General features: G+C 55.2%; 1 protein-coding gene and 1 long non-coding RNA gene across 4 annotated transcripts in view; one reads left to right on the top strand and one right to left on the bottom strand.

Moving 5' to 3' along the window:
* Positions 1-554: 554 nt before the first annotated feature.
* Positions 555-19780, top strand: part of SBNO2 (strawberry notch homolog 2) — a 46494-nt gene continuing 27268 nt past the window's right edge. Inside the window, exons 1-4 of one of the 3 annotated variants that reach the window (XM_027715830.2) lie at positions 555-1465; positions 7474-7700; positions 9022-9101; positions 14060-14183. In XM_027715830.2, coding sequence (XP_027571631.1) covers positions 7581-7700; positions 9022-9101; positions 14060-14183 — 324 coding nt within the window. In that variant the 5' untranslated portion in view covers positions 555-1465; positions 7474-7580. Of the gene's footprint in view, positions 1466-2167; positions 2212-7473; positions 7701-9021; positions 9102-14059; positions 14184-19780 lie in introns of those variants that run through there. The other 2 variants (XM_027715831.2, XM_039387253.1) reach the window with 2 other exon arrangements.
* LOC113985217 lies at positions 18631-19253 on the bottom strand. Its single transcript, XR_003539769.2, has 2 exons — positions 19053-19253; positions 18631-18936 (listed from the first exon to the last, which is right to left on the bottom strand). It is a non-coding gene; the product is annotated as an uncharacterized LOC113985217 (long non-coding RNA).

Genomic DNA, 19780 nt, shown 5'->3' with positions numbered 1-19780 from the left:
GGCCGGCGAACCGGGTCGGGCCCTGGCGCCGCGCTCCGCCCCGCCGCGCCTGCGCCTCCCCCGTGGAGCTCAGGGGCCGCCCCTCGGCCGCCGCCCCCGCCCTGTCCCGGGCCCTGTCGCGGTCCCGCCGCCCCGTTACCGCCCGCCCCGCCGCGCGCGCGCCGCCGCCGCCGCCGCCGCCATCTTGTCCCCGCCCGCCCCCGCCGCCCCCCCGCCCCGCGCGCCTCGCGCCGCCCCGCCGCGCGTCCCCATTGGCCACGCCGCCGGCCCCGCCCGCGCGTGCTCGAACGCTGATTGGCCCCGGCCTCAGAGGGACGGGGCGGGGCCGGCGGCGCGGATGCGCTTCCGGTTGGCTCGTTGCGTGTCCAACCGGGAGACGAAGCACTGTGATGGGCCAAGATGGCTGTCCGTCATTAGTTTAGGCGGGGCTTTCCGCGGCGAGGCTCTGTGATAGGTTGTAGGAGATGTCCGTCAGCATGAGAGGCGGAGTTGGCGGCGACGGAGCGCTGTGATTGGCCTCGGGAGCTGTCCGTCAGCGCTCGCGGCAGGAGGCGAAGGGCAAAGGGCGAAGGGCACGGGGGTGTCATGGAGACCGGACCGCGGCCTGGCCCAGGCCGGCCCTGCCCGCCGGGAACACCCCCCCTCGGAAAGTCAGGGGATTTCCAGGCTCTGGGAAAAAAACAGAAACTGGCTGCGGGTGACAACGGCCGGGCACGCCCTGACACGGCCAGACCTGCTCCGAGATCAGGGCCTCAAAACTCTCATTTTTGACCCCATTTTCCCTGAGAGCAGGTGCCCCCCAGGGCCCAGCTGCCCGGGGGAGCTGTTCCTGGGGAAGCCAGGCCGTTTCCCAGGGACATCACACCTATACGAGGGCCAACACGCTGGGACACACTCAGCCATGTCCCCACACTGCCCACCAGTGCAGGCACAGGGCAGCCCCAGTGCTCCGAGTGCCACCACCCCAGAGGAGCGTCACTGCTGCTCCATCCCCTCCTCGGGGGTTCCCGTGTAAACCGGGATGCAGGCTGGGCTGGGAGGAGGAGGTGATCCCAGAGAGGGAAATGCGGGGCTGGTGGCTCTGGGGGGAGGCTGGTTCGGTGTTTGAGGGACCCCTGCGTGTTCTCTCACTGTGTTCATTTATTTGTGTTTGTATCACATCAAATAAAGAGCTGGGGGCGCTTTCAGACCCTTCGGTTCCGTAGACTGTGGCAGTTGCTCTCGGATCAGGTGGCCTGGAGGGGACATGGACAGGGGCTGGCCCGTGGGGACACGGCTCCAGGACTCAGAGCACAGGGACGGGGTTGAACGGAGCCGGGACGCTCGGGGTTAAGCTCTGGAGGAAGGATGCGTTGGGAAGTGTGGCAGGAGCGCCTCGATTAATTACTCTGTGCGAATGAATGAATGAAGCCTGAGAGGTGTAACGGACCGTCCCGGGGCCTCGCTGTTCCCAAAGGCCCGGCAGGTAATTCCCGTCTGCTGGCCCGGCCCGGTTCTCCCGGTCCCGGTACCCCCCCGGTGCCGTTCTCGGTTCCCCTGGTCCCGGTTTTCCTGCTCTCCCGGTCCCCGTCCCCCCCCCAGTGCCCCGTGCCGTTCCCGGTTCCCAGTCCCGGTCTCCTGCAGTTCCCGGTCCCAGTCTTCCCCAGTGGCCAGTTCCCGGTGCCATTCTCAGTCCCGGGGCCCTTCTCGGTTCCCGTTCCCTGTCTCCCCTAATGCCCCGTTCCCGGTGCCGTTCCAGGTCTCCCCCAATTCCTTGTTCCCGTTCCCTGTCTTCCCCAGTGCTCCGTTCCCGGTTCCCGGTGCCATTCTCAGTCCCGGGGCCCTTCTCGGTTCCCGTTCCCTGTCTCTCCTAATGCCCCGTTCCCGGTGCCGTTCCCGGTCTCCCCCAGTTCCCCGTTCCCTGTCTTCCCCAGTGCCCGGTGCCATTCCCCTTCCCGGTTCCCGTTCCCAGTCTCCCTCAGTGCCCCGTTCCCTGTCTCCCCCAGTTCCCCGCTCCCATTCCCCGTCTCCCCCCCAGTGCCCCGTCCCGAGTTCCCGGTTCCCGGTTTCTCGCCGCCCCTTCCTCCCGGAAGTCCGTGTCGGACATGGCGCCGGGCGGCGGCGGCGGCGGCGGCGGGGCGGGAGCCTGACCCCCCCCCCCCCCGAACCCTCCTGATCCACCCGAGACCCCACCCTGAGCCCCCCGGGACCCGCCGGAGCCCCCGCACACAGGTAAGGGCCGCCCGCACCCCCCGCGGGTCCTTCCCCTCCGCCCGACGCCGCTCCCGGCCCGGTCCCCCCAGAACGGGCCCAATTCGGGGCTGAGGGGGCCGGGGGGGGACGGGCCCCCCCGGACGGGGGGGCCCGTCCTCCCCCCGGCCCCCTCGGCCCCGAACCGGGCCCGCTGGAGCCTCGGAGCTTAAAACTCATCCCATTTCCACCCCCTGCCCATCCACTTTTAGCCCAGGTGGCTCCAACCTGGCCTCGGACGCTTCCAGGGGTGGGGCAGCCACAGCTTCTCTGGGCGACCTGTGCCAGGGCCTCCCCAACCCTTCCCAGCCAAGAATTCCCTTCCCAGTATCCCATCTGAAAGCCTGAATCCATCAGGTCCTGCTGACGGCCCGAGCCGAAGTCTCTGCAACAGCAGAGCCAGCGCTGACAGACCACGAGCTGGGGGCTTCAGCTCATTAAATACTGGTGCCAGGTCTAAAACACGCTCCCTCCTCGGGGTAACCCCAAATATCGGCCTGAGAGCTGCGGCTCCCCCTCAGCGGGACCCGGTTACAATTAAAATGAAAGGGCAGGTCCTGCAGGTTCTGTGCTGCCATCCCAAAGCCGGGGGATCCAAACCCCCGAAGGGTTTTCTGCTCTGGGGTGAGTTTGGAGGGCTGTGCCTGTGTGGGGCTGTTCCTGCTGCGCACTGTTCTTGTATTATCTGAGTGTTGAGCTCGTCCTGAGCTGTGTGGGGATGGCTGAATCAGGGCAGCTGGTGGTGGGAATGTTTAAGTGGACAGTGACGTGCCAGTGCTGTTGCTGTGGGTTCAGGAGGATTGTGTGTTCTGTGCAGCAGTGCCAGCCTTTGCAGAGCTCTTTAGGCTGCCAGCTGGAGCCTCTGGAAGCCTGAGCTGCATTATCTCTGCCCCTGCTCTTTACTTGATGGGGGTCTGTTTGTTGGATGTTTACACCCTCATTTTCCTAAAATAAGCCTGTTCCTGAAGCCACAAACCCAAATGAGTCTCACTGAAACACTGCTGGGAGTTTTCTGCACGGGAGAAAACCGTGCTGTGACTTGTCACTGTGACAGTCTCAGGAAAGCCTTCCAGGCCTAATCAGGTTTATAGTCCCCTGAAACATTCTTCAGCTTAAAACTCAAAACTCTTCGGTCTGTTTTGGTAACAGGGTCGAGGTCTGCACATGTGTAGGTGTGATCGAGGTGAACACGTTCCTCTCCCAGAGCAGGTGCACGCGGAGCCTGCCTGGAGGCTGGCGGGTTGGAAGTGGTGTTTATGTGCCTCTGATCCACAGGGAAGTTGGCTTTGATGTCCCGGAGTGGTTTTTCCACCACAAGTGGCTGCGTGTGAAGCAGAACGTCGGGACCTGCTCGGGTGCAGTGCAGAGGGTTTGAAACTGTAAAGAATTGAAAAAGATTGAAAGTGTAAAGAATCAGGGACCCTGACAGTGCCATGGCCACACGGAGCAGCTCTGAGGCTGCAGTGCCAGTGTCCCAGGAGCCTTTTCCATGCCCAGAGCATTCAGGACATCAGGGTGGCTCCAACTGCTGGCTTGGGATGCCCTGGAGTGATTCAGTTTTCCTCACACAGTCAGTGTGTCCCAGTCTGATGTTGTCCTTTGCACTGGTGACAGGACTGACTCCTATTCCTGTCTGCCTGTTTGGTCTAAACTTGCCAAAAGTATGGCAAGGAGAAACATGAAAGAGGAACTTGAAGATGCCTGGGTGCTTGAGATGTAAAATGACTGTTTAGGGTTCTGAAGTGTTGAGTTCCCATTTCTTCGGGCTGTTACATTCCCATTGTGTCCTGCCCGATTCCCTCCAGCTGCAGCTCCGGTGGGTGCCCGAGTGGCTGGCTCAGCAGTGGCTGGAGCAGGGCCTGGGGCTCTCCCTCTGCTCCGTGGGGGTCGGCAGGGCGAGAGGAACTGCTCCGTGAGCAGGAGGAGGAGCTGGATCGTGTTTCTGAGGTGTTTTTGTTCTCAGCCCATGATAATTCACCATGGGCAGGTTTAGCTCCGGCTGCTCTGGGGCTGCCTGTGGGTTCCTGGCTGTCTTCCTTTAACAGAGACCATTTAAAATACACCAACAAAGGCTGGAACACAACAGGAGGAAGTGCTGGTTGCATTTACTGGGTGGTTTTCACCGCTCCTGATCACAGATATCTGTGACCTGAGCCCTCACCCCCAGCTCTGTCCATCCTGGTTATTGCAGAGCAGTTCTTGCTGTGTTTCCCGTTGGAATTTCTCTGCTGCAGTGCTGGTCTGAGAAATGTCTAAAAAGCCCAAGCTGTTACAAGTTGATAATTCATGCTCCATAACCTCTAGGTGTGATTCATTCCACAGGAATTCCAGGCTGGAGCTGCCCTTTAGTGCCTGGGCTGACAGCACACCTTTAAGCAAACTGTTAGGAATATTGAAAGTGCTCCGGTGATAGGATGGAATCGCTCAGGGGTTCCACACGCACTGCAGGAGCTGCTTTCACTTTCAGACTGGGCTGCTCGGCCGGGAAGGAGCGGCTCCGGTGGGATTTTTGGGCCATCCCTCTGATCCGGGGGTCGGGGCTGTTCTGTGGTGCTGCTCTCAGGAAAACGTGACTGGAGCCTCTGGAGTTGGGAACCGTCTCCGTGTGCTGCAGGTGCTGCTCTGTGGGCCCGGCTCTCCTCTCCCAGCCCTCTCCAAACACTGTGCCCTTCCCGGGAGCCTCATCTCCGGGGTTTGCTGCTTTGGTGAGTGTGTTTGGTGAGAGAACTGGGGGGACAGCACTCGAGAAGTTTGCTGTAGCTGTTCCCTCGTGTGTGGGCCTCCATGTTATCAGGGTTTGTTGTCAGGGCAGCAGGGTGGGAGGTGGAAGTGGAAGCACTTTGGAGCTCGCCAGTTTTCATGGTTTTCCGTGACGTGGCTGCCTGGGGGATGGTGGGACAGGCACAAACCAAGGGCTGTTCCCACTTCTCTGTTCTCCTGCCATCCTCGGGCTCACACAGGTCTCTGACACCGGATTTAGTGAGTTTTAATTTAAATTTTTCTTGGAATCTGTGTGTGTAAGCCAGACAGCAGCCCCTGGCACTGGAGCGTGAGCTCAGAGTGAGAGCTGGGACAGCACCCAGGAGCTTGGTGTCTCTGCTGTCCCAGGAGCTCACTGTGCAGCACGAGGCTTTGGCCGGTGCACGTTGGGTTTGGGCACATCCAGCACGTGCTGGTGCCATTTTCCTTGGACAAGGAATACCCTCAGCATCCTCCAGGACTGAGATGTGGCTGGAAGGGTGCCAGGAGTAGAGCTGCAAACTCTTGGTGCCTCTTGCTTCCCACTGTTCTCAATGCTTGCCAGTATTTTGGAGTTGTACTAGAGCCCCCCCATAGACCAAGGCCCAGGGCATTCCAGTGTTTTTGCTAAGCAGTTTTCCTTCCTTTTGCCAGTGGGGTATGATCTTTTGTACAGGAGTTTTCCTAAGGAACTGGTGCTGTTTTAGGGACAGGCTCTGCTCTGCAGAGTCCACGAGTGAGATCTGGTGGTGTGAGACATGAGCTAATGTAGAGCAGGAACGGAGAGATTCTGATATTGATTTCACCCCTCCTGAGCTCCTTTGGATGTGTAAGTAAAGCTGTATATTTGTTATGGCTCTTACGGGAATCATTGCTGCTGATTTCCTATCAAAAGCTGTTACAAATAGGGAAAAAAAAAAAAAGAAAAGCAGCAAAGCCCCTGAAGTCTGGTGTAAGGAAGAGTCACGGGGTTTTACAGGCACTGGAGGACATCAGTTCCTCTGGACCAGTTGGTGACATTGACCCTGGGATCAGCACACCTCCCATGCTTGGGAGCAGCTGAGCAGGAGTTAAAGGGAGTATTTAAAAAAAGGAAAAGGGACACCTTCCCCTCCAAAAAAACCCCCACACAATGCCATTGGGAGCTCTACACAGCATTTGATAGGCAGGACGTGACCCTGGGGCTCTGCTCTTCCCCCAGAAGGTCCCCAGAGCGTGGGGGCTTTGCCTGCAATTCCCACCATGGGATCAGTGTCCAGGCCTGGGGGTCCTGGCTGGTCCCCACGGGCTCTGCAGGCCCCACGTGAGCCCTGCCCACGGGGCACTGCTGGCACAGCTGTGGCACCACAGAAGGGAAGAAAGAGTCCCTTTAATTTAACTTTCCATTGCAAAGGCAGCAATCATTTTGTTCGCTGGAAGGTCACTTATTTTTGAAGGGCCTCTGACTCAGAAATGGCTTTTCAAAAATACTCCTTGAGCAAACAGTGTTTCCCAAGTGATCAAAGGTGGCTCTTTCAAATTACAGCTTCGGTCTGTGCTCTGTAGGTGGTGTGTGTGGCTGGATTCTCCATCAGAAGGTGTTGGCCACTTTGATTTCCTTGGCTTCTGGGGAGGAACAGGGTCAGGGAAGGCAGAAAGAAGGAAAAGAAAGATCCAGTGGAAGTAAAGACATCACAGTTGCTTTTCTCTGCTCCTCCGGTTGTATAGGTTGCTTTCACCGTCTCTTTTTTTTTTTTTAATCCATTAAATCCAATGGGAAATTGGTTTCCTTTGGGATTATGGACAGTTTAGTGAACAAAAGTAATCGTTGGGAGGTTTTGACTGAGCAGCTGCGGCAGAGGCAGCGCCTTCCCGTGGGGTTAATCCTGCCAGGACAGTGATCCTGGGGGGGCAGGGGTGAGCCCGAGGTCCTGCAAGAGGGAAAGTGCCAGGAGCTGATAAGTTCTGGGATTTGTAACATAAATACTATTAATCTAGAAAGTGTAGCAGTGTGCTGTGGGGTTTGGCTGCTGTGGGAAGTGTTGGTGCACAGGAACATCTGCTGGGGGGTTCGGGAGGCCTCAGTGTGCTGTGGGGTGGGGGATGAGGGCTCGCTCCTGGCTCGCTGTGGTGTCCCTGGGATGGGAGCATATTTTTGGGAAAACAGGCAGTTTGGGAGAATTGATTGCCTTGAGTTAGCACACAAGTGCAGAGTCTTTTTGTACATCAGACGAGGAAATTCCTCTGGCTGAGCTCAGGTGTGTGTGCAGCGATCCGGGAGTCGTGGGGACCTGCCGGGCTCCTGCAGCGTGAAAGGCAGGAGAGGTGTGTGTGTCTCAGTTCCTGTCTGGGTGAATTCCAGGTGTGGTGGTAGTGGAGAGCTCTGTTTCCCAGAAAAACCTCTTTTCTGAAGAGGCTGGTGGCTGTTTGCCCATCTCTCAGCTATGTTTGGGCTTACGAGTCTCTTTTTTCCCCCCTCCTCTTTCGTGAAACCTAAACCTCCTCTTTCGTGCCTTTCTTTCCCAGCCCAGGACATGGTGCAGGGTGAAGAGCACAGATAAAGACCCTCCCAGCACTCCCAGCAGAGCCTGTCCCGCCCGGCCCGAGGGCTCCATGCGGCAGGACACGGGCTGATGCCCTCAGCTCACCCCGCCATGGACGGGGGGAACAGCTTCCCGCAGCACCAGCAGCCGGGCGATGCCCTGTGCAGCATCCCCGGCCTCCGCCCCCAGCTCGCCCTGCCGGACATGGAGGTGAGGCCACAGCTCCTGGGGAGGGGAGGCTGGCCCCGGGAGGGCCTGGGCACATCCTGGGAGTCCTGGGGCGTGGTGACAGCAGCGGTTTCCCAGACTTTCCAGGCAGCTGTCCAGGGCCGTGCAGGATCCATGGAGGGGTTGAGGTGAGGCTGTCTGCTGGCCTTGAAGTGGGGAGGGAGAAGCAGGGCTGTGCTTAAAACAAGGACTCTCTGAAAGCTGCTGGGTGCCAGCTCCCTGGTGAAGGACTGAAGAGGGTACCCAGGATTGCAGACCTTGTTCCTCCCCCTGCTCGTCTCTCCGAGACGTGTGAACCCGTGCCTGGGTCCAGCTGTGCCTGTTTCCAGAGCAGCAGGGATAAATAAGTTGTGTTTGTCCTGATGCAGCTGCTAAAACCAGACCAGGTCCCTGATGCCTTTGTCCAACAGGGCAAAAAGCAAACCCTGGTCCCAAAATAGCTGACGTGTTCCTGCAGTTTTCTCTTTCTAACTCTGGAGTGTGTCACATGCAGGAACAGCAGAGGTTCCAGCGAGGCCCAAGTGCCTGTTGCTTCAAGCACAAGGTTTCAGTGCTTTGGGCACACAAAGTGCAGATGAAAGGCTGCTCTGGAGCTGAGTAAGGAGATACTGTGTTCTCTCCCTGATTTCATTGGTAGGAGCTGAGCTAAAAGCTTCCCGTTAACGTTGGAGACTGTTCGGGGAAGTGGGAAGGCAAAAGGCACAGAAGGATGTTTTTGGGTGTGAGCTCTGTCAGCCAATTTCAGGTTACTGGGTTAGTGCTGGCTTCCCACAGAGACTGAATCATGGAATCATGGAATCATTGAGATTGGAAAGACCTCCAAGGTCATCAAGTCCACCCTGTGCCCGATGCCCACCTTGTCCCACAGCCCAGAGCTCTCAGTGCCATGCCCAGTTGTTCCTTGGACACCTCCAGGGCTGGGGACTCCACCACCTCCCTGGGCAGCCCCTGCCAATGCCTGAGCACCCTTTCCATGCAGAATTCCCTCCTGATGTCCAACCTGACCCTCTCCTGGCACAGCTTGAGGCCATTTCCTCTTGTCCCATTGGAGTGTCCTGAATGAGTGGAAGGGCTGAAGCAGAGGATTGACCCCAGTGACCTTCTGGGGACAGTGACAGGGAAGTGGGTCCCAAAGCTGGAAATGGAGAGTAGCACTGGATGTCTCCTGCTCAAGAGATGAGGAGCCACCTCTGGCTCTGGAAAGCACTGAGGGAGGGAAGCCACGAGCCTGCCTTTGGATCTGCAGCCACAGGTGACGGTGCCAGGCCTCTGCTGCTCTGACTGTTGTGGTTTCTCCTTGCAGAATTCCATGCTGGCCACCAATCCATGGAGTAGCTGCTACTCTGCCTCTTTCCCAACCTCGTCCTTCCCAAGTGAAAACCAGTGAGTGCTGTTCTCCTTTGTCTAATCCCCTCTGCTCTTGCACATCCCGTGATTCAACTGTTTCTTTACTGTTTTCCTTGTTTACTTTATTTCATGATCTGATGGGGAAATAATTGCATCACTCACCGATCTTGTGGCATTTCATACACTGTTGCAGCTTGGAAACAGCAGCAAACAGCTTTTTGTTTTAAAAAACAAGAGAAAACCTTTGATTTCTGGTAAACCTGGAGGCTGCAGTAAAAGGGGAACAGTCTTGCTTTAGCTTGGATTTGTTACACTAATGGAATTTTAAAAACACCCCACGAGCATGATCTGGCAGAGGAAACACACTGGGCAGTCTCTGCCTTCGTACAGACATGGAGGAAGATGTTACCTGTGCCAGGTGGCAGATTTTGGGTGAAGTTAAAATTCTTTGCCATGTCGCTGGAAGTGACTGACACCAACCACCGTGTCACGTCTGCACTGAAAAAACGTGCTCAGCCCAGAGTTCATCGGGGTCGTGACTCTGCTCTGGCTCTGACTGATGTTCCTGGGTGACCTCACCCCACGAGGTGTGAGGTGACCTGTGTGGGCTCCCGTGAGAAGCTGTGCCTGACTCTGAGCTGCAGGTGCCCGTGGGCAGCACAGCTCAGCGCTGGGCAGCGCGGTGGGTTCGGTACCTCGGGGCAGTAGCAGTGGCTCTGATGGGAAGGGTGTCAGCCACGGGCTTGCTGGATCCAGAGCAAAACTGTTTCTAGACTACCTGCCCAAAGCAGCATTTTTGGAGGGATTTTTGCATAACAATAAACATTGTTTTCTCTTTCCCCCCTTTATGATGAAACTCCATCCTGGATCAGAAGGTGGGATATGACAGATGTTTGGACAGCATAAACTGGCCTTGTGCCAGTGACTTGGATGGGGACTCTGTTGGGGCTGGGAGATGCTGTTTGTGGGGCAGAAGGTTTGGAGGCTGATCCAGGGCTGTTCTTTGGTCTCTGTGAATCCAGGGAGTGGCATGGATACACAGGATGTGTTCTTTATCTAGGTCAGAGGTGGGAGGAACGAAAAGTGAAAGAAGCAGAACTCGTATCATGAGCTCATAACTGTGCTCCAGGTGCCTGGAATTAAAGTGGGGATTTAGTTTAAAGGGATTTTGGCATCTTCATGGAAAAGCAGAGATCCCTCCCTGTGAGGGTGTGAGTTCCAGGAGGGCTGTCAGTGAGGATCAGCCCCTCTTTGGGGGGGTGAGGTGTGTTGTGTCCCTGGGCTGGTCCTGGTGCTCCGGGTGTCTCCTGGCAGTGCTGGGGGGATGGACGGGGCACTTCCCGACAGGAGGGTCCCAAGAAGCTGCCCCACAGGTGCTGAGGGAGCTGAGCTGTGCCAGCTCCTCCCCACAGGAGAGCAGGAGAGGAGCTCCCAGCTCCGCTCGGGCCCTTTGCTCTCGGCCAGCCGGGGCTGATTGGAAGGGGCTGTGCTTTTTGAGCAGGATTCCCGTAAACTGCACGTTGTGAATCCTCCGGAGAGCTGTAACAGAATTTCTGTTTTGCTGCATCGAACCACAAGATTAGATTGTGTTTGTCTATTGTGTTGGGTTTTTCTCCTTGACCATTTGTTCTGGTTTTGCCCCTCTCTCTCTTCCTGCTCGGTGTCAGCGCCGCTGGGAACATCACAGCCCGATCCTGCAAGGACATGCCTGTGCCTGACACAAACCTGGGCTTGCTTTGCTGGAGTTACTTCTGGAAATGTGGCTCATTGTAGTCATTGTTTGCTAGGGAGCGATTTAGCCAAGGCTGCACCTTTAGTGTCCTGTTCTTCATAGCCTGAGAACTGTAAAAATCACCTTTCAGGTGAGATTTTCCATATCTGCCTTTCACATGAAAAAAAGTCTGTGCTTTCTGTACTTGAAAACTGCACTGACTCTGTTTTAGGTGGATTTAGGGTTAGGGGGTTACAGGTAGGAATCCTGAAAGGGATGGAATAATTGAAAAATGGGATTTTAAAGGCTGTTGTAATTGTAGCCCATGCTGTGACACAGAAAAATGCAGCTGCCATTAGAGGTGGTGCATGTTTCTCTTCAGAATCCTTGCAGAGAAATCTCATTTGCAAGCGGCTGTGTTTGGACAGGGCTTATTCTCATAGCAACACCTTTATCCTGAAGCAGGTTTTTCCTGTTTCTTTTTGAGAGTTTGCTTTCATGGTGGGGAATTTCTTTAGAAGACCCCAAATGTGGCCTCTCTGGTTCAGATTTTCTTAACCTGACTAATGTCAACAGTGTATTAAACCTCCCTAAAAGAACCACTGAGGTTCAGGGCCCCGAAGAGCTGCAGCTCAGTTAATTTTAAGGAAGTTATCCCTGCAGAGCTGGGCTTCCCTTGCAGCTGGAGGCTCAGCACGTCCCTGGCCGGGGGGATCTGGGGCAGCCCAGTTGTGCTGTTGGACGAGGTGTCACACAGCTGCAGAAAGGTGTTCCTCAAACCTGCAGCAAAGCTTTCTCCCCAGCTGCCAAAACACACGACCCCTTTTCTTGCCGTTTCCATGCCCTTTTCTACCTCTGTGTGGAGTCTTGCTTGCTGGAACAGTAAAGCAGGCTCTGAAATTGGGTTGGTGTCTGATGGGGAAGGAGAGTGCTGGGCTGGTGCTGAGTCAGCCTGTGGCCTCTCAGCTCTCCCTGGTCTCCCACTGGCCTGAGATGTGGAGTTTGTGTCTCTGAGTGGAGGACAGAGGATGGAACCCGACCCAAACACACACAGGAGGTCTCAGTGAAGAGGCAGCGTGGGCCCAGAAGAGCTTTGGGTGCATTGGATCGTGGATGAGCAGCTGGAATGCAGCGGAATTGCAACGGAGCATTGTGGGGCTGCTGTGATTAAACCAGCACAGATTTCCTTTCTGGAATGGTTTGTGGTTGTCCAGTGAACACCCTTGGCCTTTGAAGGAAGCTGCTTCCATAGAGCAGTTTGCCAGGAAGTAAACCCTGGAGAGGCTGAGCAGGGGTGGACAGGGCAGTTTTCTGCAGGGCTGTGCTCACACCTTTGCTGTGCCAGGGTCACAGACCTGATTGTTCCAGCTCAAGCTCTTGTTTCCCAGTTCAATTTGAGCGACCTCGTCGGTGGCTCTGTGCCAGCCCTGAGAGTAACAGCTTTAATTCCTGACTCGAGGGGAGGGAAAGGCCAGGTCCAAAGGGAGGAAAGGACTTGGTGGCTTTCCCAGGAGGATCTCAGAGCGGTGCCTGGAGCTGCTGTGGGCTCTCACTGCAGGCTGTGGGAACAAAGTGCATCTCACATGGGCAGCTTGGAAAACCAACGTTAAGGGAAGGAAAATACCAAGCAGGGCTGGTCATTGCGCAGCAGGGCAGGTTGGGACGCCTTGGGCTCCTCTCCGTTACCTGGACTGACCCTTGCCCAGGCCATGAAGTGCCAGGGAAACAGGAGGGGGTGTTCACTTTTCCAGTAAAAGTAGTTTTCCCATTCCCTGGTTAGTTCCTTGGCGCTGGCCAAGCTCTGTCCTCGTGTGAGAGACGGCGAGACCGCAGCGGCCTCGACTTGAAAGCCATTTAAACCAGCCTTTTCCTGTGTGGAAATACATTCATTCCCAGAATTTCTGCCCAGATTTTAATTTGCCTGGATGGATTAGGAGGAGCTGAGAGTCGGGGCTGGACTGTGGGGGCTGTGATGTGCAGGTGTGCTCACGTGGGCTCTCTGCAGCAGGTAGAGCTGTGGCAGCACGGAAAAGAAGGAAAAAAGGAAAGGAGGAGTAGGGAGCTGTTGGTTTTTCAGGATATTACCTTTAATGATGGAAAACGAGCAGGAAAAATATATTTAGCAGAGGAGATAACTGTGTTTGCACATAAATCCACATGTAAATGTTCAGCGGGCGAGTTAATGAGCTGCTGGCTACACATGGCACCTTAATTGCTTAATAGTCCTTTGGCAGCTCCTCATTCCCAGCTCCTGGGCAGGAGTTCTGTTTAAGCTCTGTTTCTCCCTCCTTCAAGTCTCTGGCCAGGGGTTCTGTGACTGGTGTGAGGGAGAACTGCAGCTCCCACAAGAGGAAAGCAGCTGGTGGGGTGAGCGCTCCGTGATTGCCCAAGGAGGGCAGGAACTTACGGGAAGGATTACAAAGCACATTCCTTGCTCCTGCAGGAGAGGGAAGGGGCTTGTGTCTGTAAGAGCAAAACCAGGAGGTGGTGTGGAGCAGAGGCCAGGAGGAAGGGAATTGGCTGCTCTGCAGCAGTTTTTGCCTGTGGCTGCCCAGGGGAAGCGGGTGCTGGGCACAGGGAGCAGGAGGAAGCTGGCATGGCCCTGCCCAGCAGGAGCAGGCAAGACCTTTGCTTTGTTCCCCTGTTAGTTCAGCAGAGATCTTTTCTTGGAACTCACATTGGTCACGTCCCCAGTTCCTCTCTCGGGGTAACAGTTCTGTCTGGGGTTCCCTGTCCCCAGCCCTTCCATTCTGATCTGCCTTTGGGGTCTGTCCAGGTGTGCCAGGGGGTCTTTCCCTGTCAGCCCCTGGTTTGTGGGGCTGGTTTTGGGGGGTTTATGGCCCAAACTGGCATTCAGGAGTGATGTTTCCCTGCACCTTGATGTGTGCCCCTACATGGTGTGACTGGCAGGTGCCATCACACCCATCACACTCAGCACTGGGACATCCCAGGGGCTCCATTCTGCTTTGTTGTCAGGACTGAAATATTAATTAGTCCTGCAGACCATTTTTATCTATTAAATCCTTCCTGATTTACACAAATTACCAAGAATTATATTTTTAGTACAGCTTTCTTACTTTCTTCCTGCCAAGTTTGGGAAGTGGGATAAAACTGGGAGATATATTATTTTGCCTAGAACTCTTTTCTGGATAATATCCATAATAATATCCACCTCCTGTATGTGACATCCCAGAGCTGCAGCTTCACCACTGCTGAAGGCTGAAGTGACCTGTGAAGTGCTGGGGACTGACAGGGAGTAACTGCTTCTCCCATTTCCTTACAGGCAATATTTTAACCTCCCTCAGGATTTTTATATGGATTCCATCAGCAGACCACATTTCTTGGATACAAACTATGCAACTGTGGACCCCGCTGACTTCTTACCAAAAAATGGGGATTTTCCTCAGGTAAGTGCAGAGTTCATGATGCCTCTGGGGGAGAAGGGGCCTCTTTTAAAGTGATGTTTGCCATAAGCACCGGCAGTGCTGGGGGGTCCTGGCTGCAGGAGGGTCCTGCAGGGTGAGTTGAACACGTTTGAGACTCTTCAGTCATTTCCCTCCCCAAACGCTCTTTGCTCCTGTGTGCTGCACGTGCTTCCTCACTGGTTGCACTGGTGGATTCCTGAATAGTGAATATTTGGGGATTACATCAGCTCAGTGCCCAGCATTCCGAGAGTGGAGCCAGGTCAGTCTTTGCAGAGCTGAGTGTGGGAGGAGTGAGCAGTGACCCCGGGTCACTCGGCACCTCTGGGGACCCAGCGGCCCCCTCACCTCGGGGAGCTCTCTGGGTGGGAAGGAGCTCTTTGCATGGAGGGTTTGGAAGGTTGTGCTGGCTTTTGGCAACATGGTATGGTCAGCTTAGTCAGTAAATACTGGAAGTAGTTGATATGACAGCTGATCTGCAATAAGGAAGGGACTGACTCTGTCCTTTCTAGGAATTAATATGGACATTGGTGCCTGCCTGGGTATGCATTGATTCCCCCTCAGGGTGCTTTTGGTTTCTCGGTGTGGCTAAAGAGAGGCTTTAACCCTCTTTGGGGCTCTGATTTCTGCAGGTTTGGATGTGCAGGTGCTGAGGATTTGTGCCTTTTGAGGTGGCCACTGCTGTGGTCCCCTCTCTCCAGCTCCTCGTGCCTTACATCAGGGACCTGCCTGGCACAGCAGGTCTGGGCAGCCACCAGGAGCTGCTGATCAGGGTCTTCTGACTGGATTAAACCAGATAAATAATTGAATCATAATAGCATTGATCTTTGCCTCCTGCAGAATTAATTGTGGGAGGAACGAGGCAGAAAAGTGATCTCATCAACTTGTGAGACCATTTACTGGCCTGCAATGGGAAGGGGAGAGAGGTCCCCACCATAGGTCTCACCTCCAGGTCTGGTGGAGTTTGGCTGATGGGTTTAACGGGAAAAGGGCTTAATTATTTCTTTAAGTTATGTATTTTCTAGTATCTCAGCGGTCAGTCAGCTTCCTTCCCTGCTGCATCACACAAATTGATCTCAGCCAGCCTGGGGGAGCAGATTTTTGGAGATTCTTTGTGGAAAGGAGGTGCTTTGTGTTGGCTGGGTGGGAAAAGAGCAGGAGGCTCTGAGACAAACCAGGTGTGAAGGACCTCAAACGATTTCCAGAAATAATTCTCGTGCCACTCATCCTTTGGGAGAGGAAGCCATGGATGGGAGCGAGGTGGTTTTAGGCAGTTGGCTTTTGCTTGGACTCTTTCTGCAGGGGGACTGCACCTATGGCAATGTGCCTGCAGGTGTTCTGCCCCAAGTCTGGACACAGCAAAGTGCCCTTCTCTGAATCTCACGCAGCCAGACCAGCTCCTTCCCTGGGGTCCTGTGCCGTGGTGCCACGTGCTCTCCCACCAGGAACAGAGCTGCTGTTTGCTCGTGGGAGCCAGAATTGGAGCCTGGCTCTGGTGGGGCAGCAGGCCGTGAACTGGAGGCAGTGCCATCAGTCTGGAGACATCCAGGAGCATCCTGGAGTTTTTCCATCCCTTGCTCCTACATTGTTTTCCACTTCACTGATTTCTCACTGTCCCAGATGCCAAAACTGTTAAATATTAACATTCCACCTGGAAAGCTGCAGCATGCCATCCCGGGGGTGCAGGAGCAGCTGGGTGGTTACATCCTTCCAGGTGGCTGTACAGGAAAGTACCTGACTTTTCCAGGCTTGCCTCTGCCACGGTAGGAGTGGCAGTGCCATGGAATGCTGTGCTGGCCCGGCTGGCCCAGACAGAGCAGTGGAGCCAAAGGGGGAACAGGAGAGCTCTGCTGCAGGTGCTGCTGCAGGTTCCTGCTCCAGTCCGTGGTCACTGGGCAGACAAGGGGATCAGGGGCTTGTGTGAGGACTTGTGCTGCCTCCACACACGGATACCAGAGTCTGGGATTTTTCAGAATACTGAAAAGGGATTTAATAGGTCTAAAGAGCAAGTGATTGATGACTCTGAGGCATTTGTGCAGCAAACCCTTTCTGTTGGTGGCTGTGCTGGGAGGGTTTGGAGAGTGGGAGGGCTGGCACCTTTTCCCCCCAGCATTGGCATTTGCTCCCCCCATCTATCCGTGTTTTGTTTTGGGGGCCCTCAGCTGCACCTGCAGAGTGCAGAGCCTTTGCTGACCCGGGGATGCCGAGAGTGGGAGTTGCCAGGTTTTCTGATGGCTCTGGGAATTTCTCTTCAGTTGGCTCATTCACCTCAGTGAACGGGGAAGGTCCTTCTCTGCACGGCCAGAACAGCCTGACGTGAACTCGAACTTGTTTCCTCCCCAGTATTTTTGGGTTCTGGCTTGCCCCTGGGTGATTCATCCTTGCCGATCCATTGGCATTTTTTATATAAACAAGTGGCTTGAGCGGAGGTTCAGCAAATAGTTCTGGGAGGCCATGCTGGGGTCTGACAGTGTTTCTGGTCTTGGGAACTGTTGTCTTCAGCCACAGTCTCATCCCAACCACGTGGTGCCATCTCCTCATGGAAAAGTCTACTGACTGCCCACGTGTCCTTAGAAATCACAGTCCCGAGAGAAGCAGGATTCGGTTTCTGTTGCTTCCCTCCCTTCCTGCTGATTATTCCTCCAGGCTCAGGTGCTGCTGACTTGGGATCCAGCGCTCGTGGGCAGTAATTCTGCAAAGGCACTTCTCCCCTGTCAGTGCTTACCCTGTCAGAGCTGTTAACTGCCACAGGAAAGCACTGAACCCACGAGGCCTTCACTTATTCTCTGGCCTGTGCTGTCCCTCCCAGGGGCGTGAGCTGTGTCTGTCCCCAGAGCCTTGTGAAGGCAGAGCACACTGCTCTAGGAGAGCATTCCTGCCATGTGATACCTGCCATGTGTTCTTGGCCACCACAGATTTTTCTTTAACTTCACTGTTCTGGGCAGTTTCTAATTACTGAAAGCACAGACTCTGCCCAGTTCCTCTGAGCCCCCTGTTATCTCTGATGGCCCTGCCTGTTGCTGATAGTCTGTGTTCCCTTTGCTTAATTTCGTGTGACTTGTGGCTCCAGGACTTTGCTGAACACACAGAAACCTCCTCTGCTGACTTCATCTGCCCTGAGGAACACTGAGAAATAAACCTGGGAGGGCGAGTGGGAGAGGGAGCAGCTCCAGGGGAGGAGACGCTGGGGCACGGTGGGGGTGTGAGGGGCTCTGCAGAACCTCCTGTGGCAGGAACTCGGGGCTACTTAAAACATGAATTACTGGGCTGGAGGAAGGAGGTCAGGCCAGATGGATTTTTTTCCTGTGGGGCAGGAGGAATTGGCTGCTCCTGGGCAGAGTCACCTGCAGTAACGCTGTAAAGGTGCAGCTACAGCCCTGTTTGTGCTGGATGGGGGCTCCTGACCCTGCATGTTAATCATAAACCAGCCCTCTCCTCACCACCAGCCCCTTGCAGTCTCCTGTTAATCTTCCTTGTTAAAACAGGAGGAGAAATTACCCCGCTCTTAAAAAAAGTATTAATTTTTAGAAGTGCTTCGGTACACAGAGCTGTGGTGATTTAGGAGAAATCAATGTAACAGTTATTAAATTATATGGAAGACTTGGTTGTGGCTGAAATGAAGAGTTTCCTGGAATAAGAAACATCCTGGAACTTGTGTCGCTGTCCTGGAGTTATGTCTGCAGGGAACACAGACATTAAAATGCATTTGCAGGCAGTTGCCTGGCTGGGAGGCCTTGGAAGAACAAGTGGCCTTACATGCTCGTGTCTTTGTCTTTGCACTGCGGGGTTGGGGTTTGGGCTGAGGTAGTAACACTTTATAAACCCTCTGTGTGAGATGCCTGACACTTCCTGCAGGCCTGGGGTAAGGAAGGTGAGGGCTGTGGTTGTAACTGCTCACAGTGCACCGACTGAGCACTCGGGGTGCTCTGATTTAGGCACCCTGAGCTGATCCCCAGCAGGAGGAGACCAGCTGATGTTATTCCAAAGCAATGTCTCCTTTTGGTTGGATGGACTGTGCCTTGAGAGTAAATCTTTCCCCTCTGTGTACAGGAGGAGCTCTTGGGGCCGTCTCAGGTGGAGATACCTGCGGTTAAGGGAGAGGAATTTGGCTTCTGAGGTGTAATCTGTTGTCAGTTGTGCTTGGCTGTGGGTTGCAGGAGCCAGCCGGGCCCTGGGGAGGGGGTAAAAGAGCCTGGAGGGCTCAGACATCCCCCCCCATTCCAGTCCTGATAGTTTTCATCTGTGTTGCTGCCTCCAAGCAGTGATGTCCACTGTGGGCAGGAGGGGATGGAGATCTGCCTTCTGAGGTTCTTGGCAGGGGCTGTGCCTGCCTCCTCCCTTCCCAAAGCCAACAAAAGCGGGAAAAGCCGCTCTGAAACGCTCAGTGCTCTTACAAACGATGGCAATAGAATCCAGTAGCAGACCACGGGGACATGGCTTAAAATAGATGCTTTAATTCAAAGCAGGGTTGGTCTGAGTCAGGGGGTGCTGAAGGTTCCCCAGCACAGCAACTCCCTGGGCTGTGCACTGGGCTTGGCTGGAAGGGGGGAAGTCAGATGTGAGTGCTGGAATAATCCTGCTGTCCTGTCCCTGTCTGGGAGCACACGTGTCCCTGGCTGAGCTGTGGGGAGCAGGGTTCTGGGGGCTCCCCTGGGAGGGTGGCAGTGGCGGTTCCGGGTGTTTGTCTCGCCCGTGGTGATCGGTGGTCACACCATGGTGGTCACACCGCCGTGGTCCCCTAGGATCAGTGAGCAGCCCTGGTTATCTGTGTCCTGTGCCCGCTTCCTCTGCCACTGCAGGGCTCTTGGCTGCCCCATTTGTTTGCTAACAGAAAAGGAAGAGGAAATAACCCACCTGCTTTTCCAAAAGTTGCACGAATAGCAGGAGGTGGTGGTTCAGTCAAGGTCACCAGCGAGTCGCTAATTAAGACATTGCAGAAATGAATTTGGCATCTTCACTCCGCACGTGTTGTTAAAAGCACCTGCCCTGGTGTTTTTCTTTCCCATTTGCTTGTGGAAAAACCCTCCAGGACGAGGTGTGTTGCAGGATGGAACGTGGATCCTCACTGTTGAGGGCTGTTGATGTAACAGTCCCTGTGGAACTGCAGTGCTGCAGAGGGTTCTGCCCTTGGAAAGGAGCCTCGCTGCAGGTTTCTGTCCTGTGGGTGGTTTTCCAGCTCTAGGACCCAGCATGTTTTCCTTGGAGGGACCAGTCCTTCCTCCTCATCCGATGGCATAAAGCAAAATTCCCTCGCTCTGGTCTGCGTCCCTGGAGGGTCAGAGAGCACCCCATTTTCTGCTTGCCTCTCTCATGGGCCTCCAGGGCCTTGGCTGGCTTCTGTCACTCCAAAGCTCTGTTTTTAGGGAAGTGCCTCATAACGTGGGATTTTCCAGCTGTTCCCGGCACGAGGCCCCAGGAGCACCTCCAGCAGCAGTGGCAGCAGCAGCAAGGGCCGGCTGGAGGGCAGGACGGGGAGAGCTGCACTCCTGTGCCGTGGGGGTGTGGAAGGAGCAGGAGGAGCAGGGACAGAGAGGCTCGGAGCAGTCAGTGCTCCTCTGCCATCCCCAGCGCTGGGTCTGTGC

Source organism: Pipra filicauda, unplaced genomic scaffold (assembly GCF_003945595.2).
Source record: "Pipra filicauda isolate LSUMZ 115617 unplaced genomic scaffold, ASM394559v2 scaffold548_size709544_pilon, whole genome shotgun sequence".
Classification (NCBI taxonomy): Eukaryota; Metazoa; Chordata; class Aves; order Passeriformes; family Pipridae; genus Pipra; species Pipra filicauda.
The sequence above is the reverse complement of the archived record's forward strand: the minus strand, read 5'-3'. Positions and strand labels throughout refer to the sequence as shown.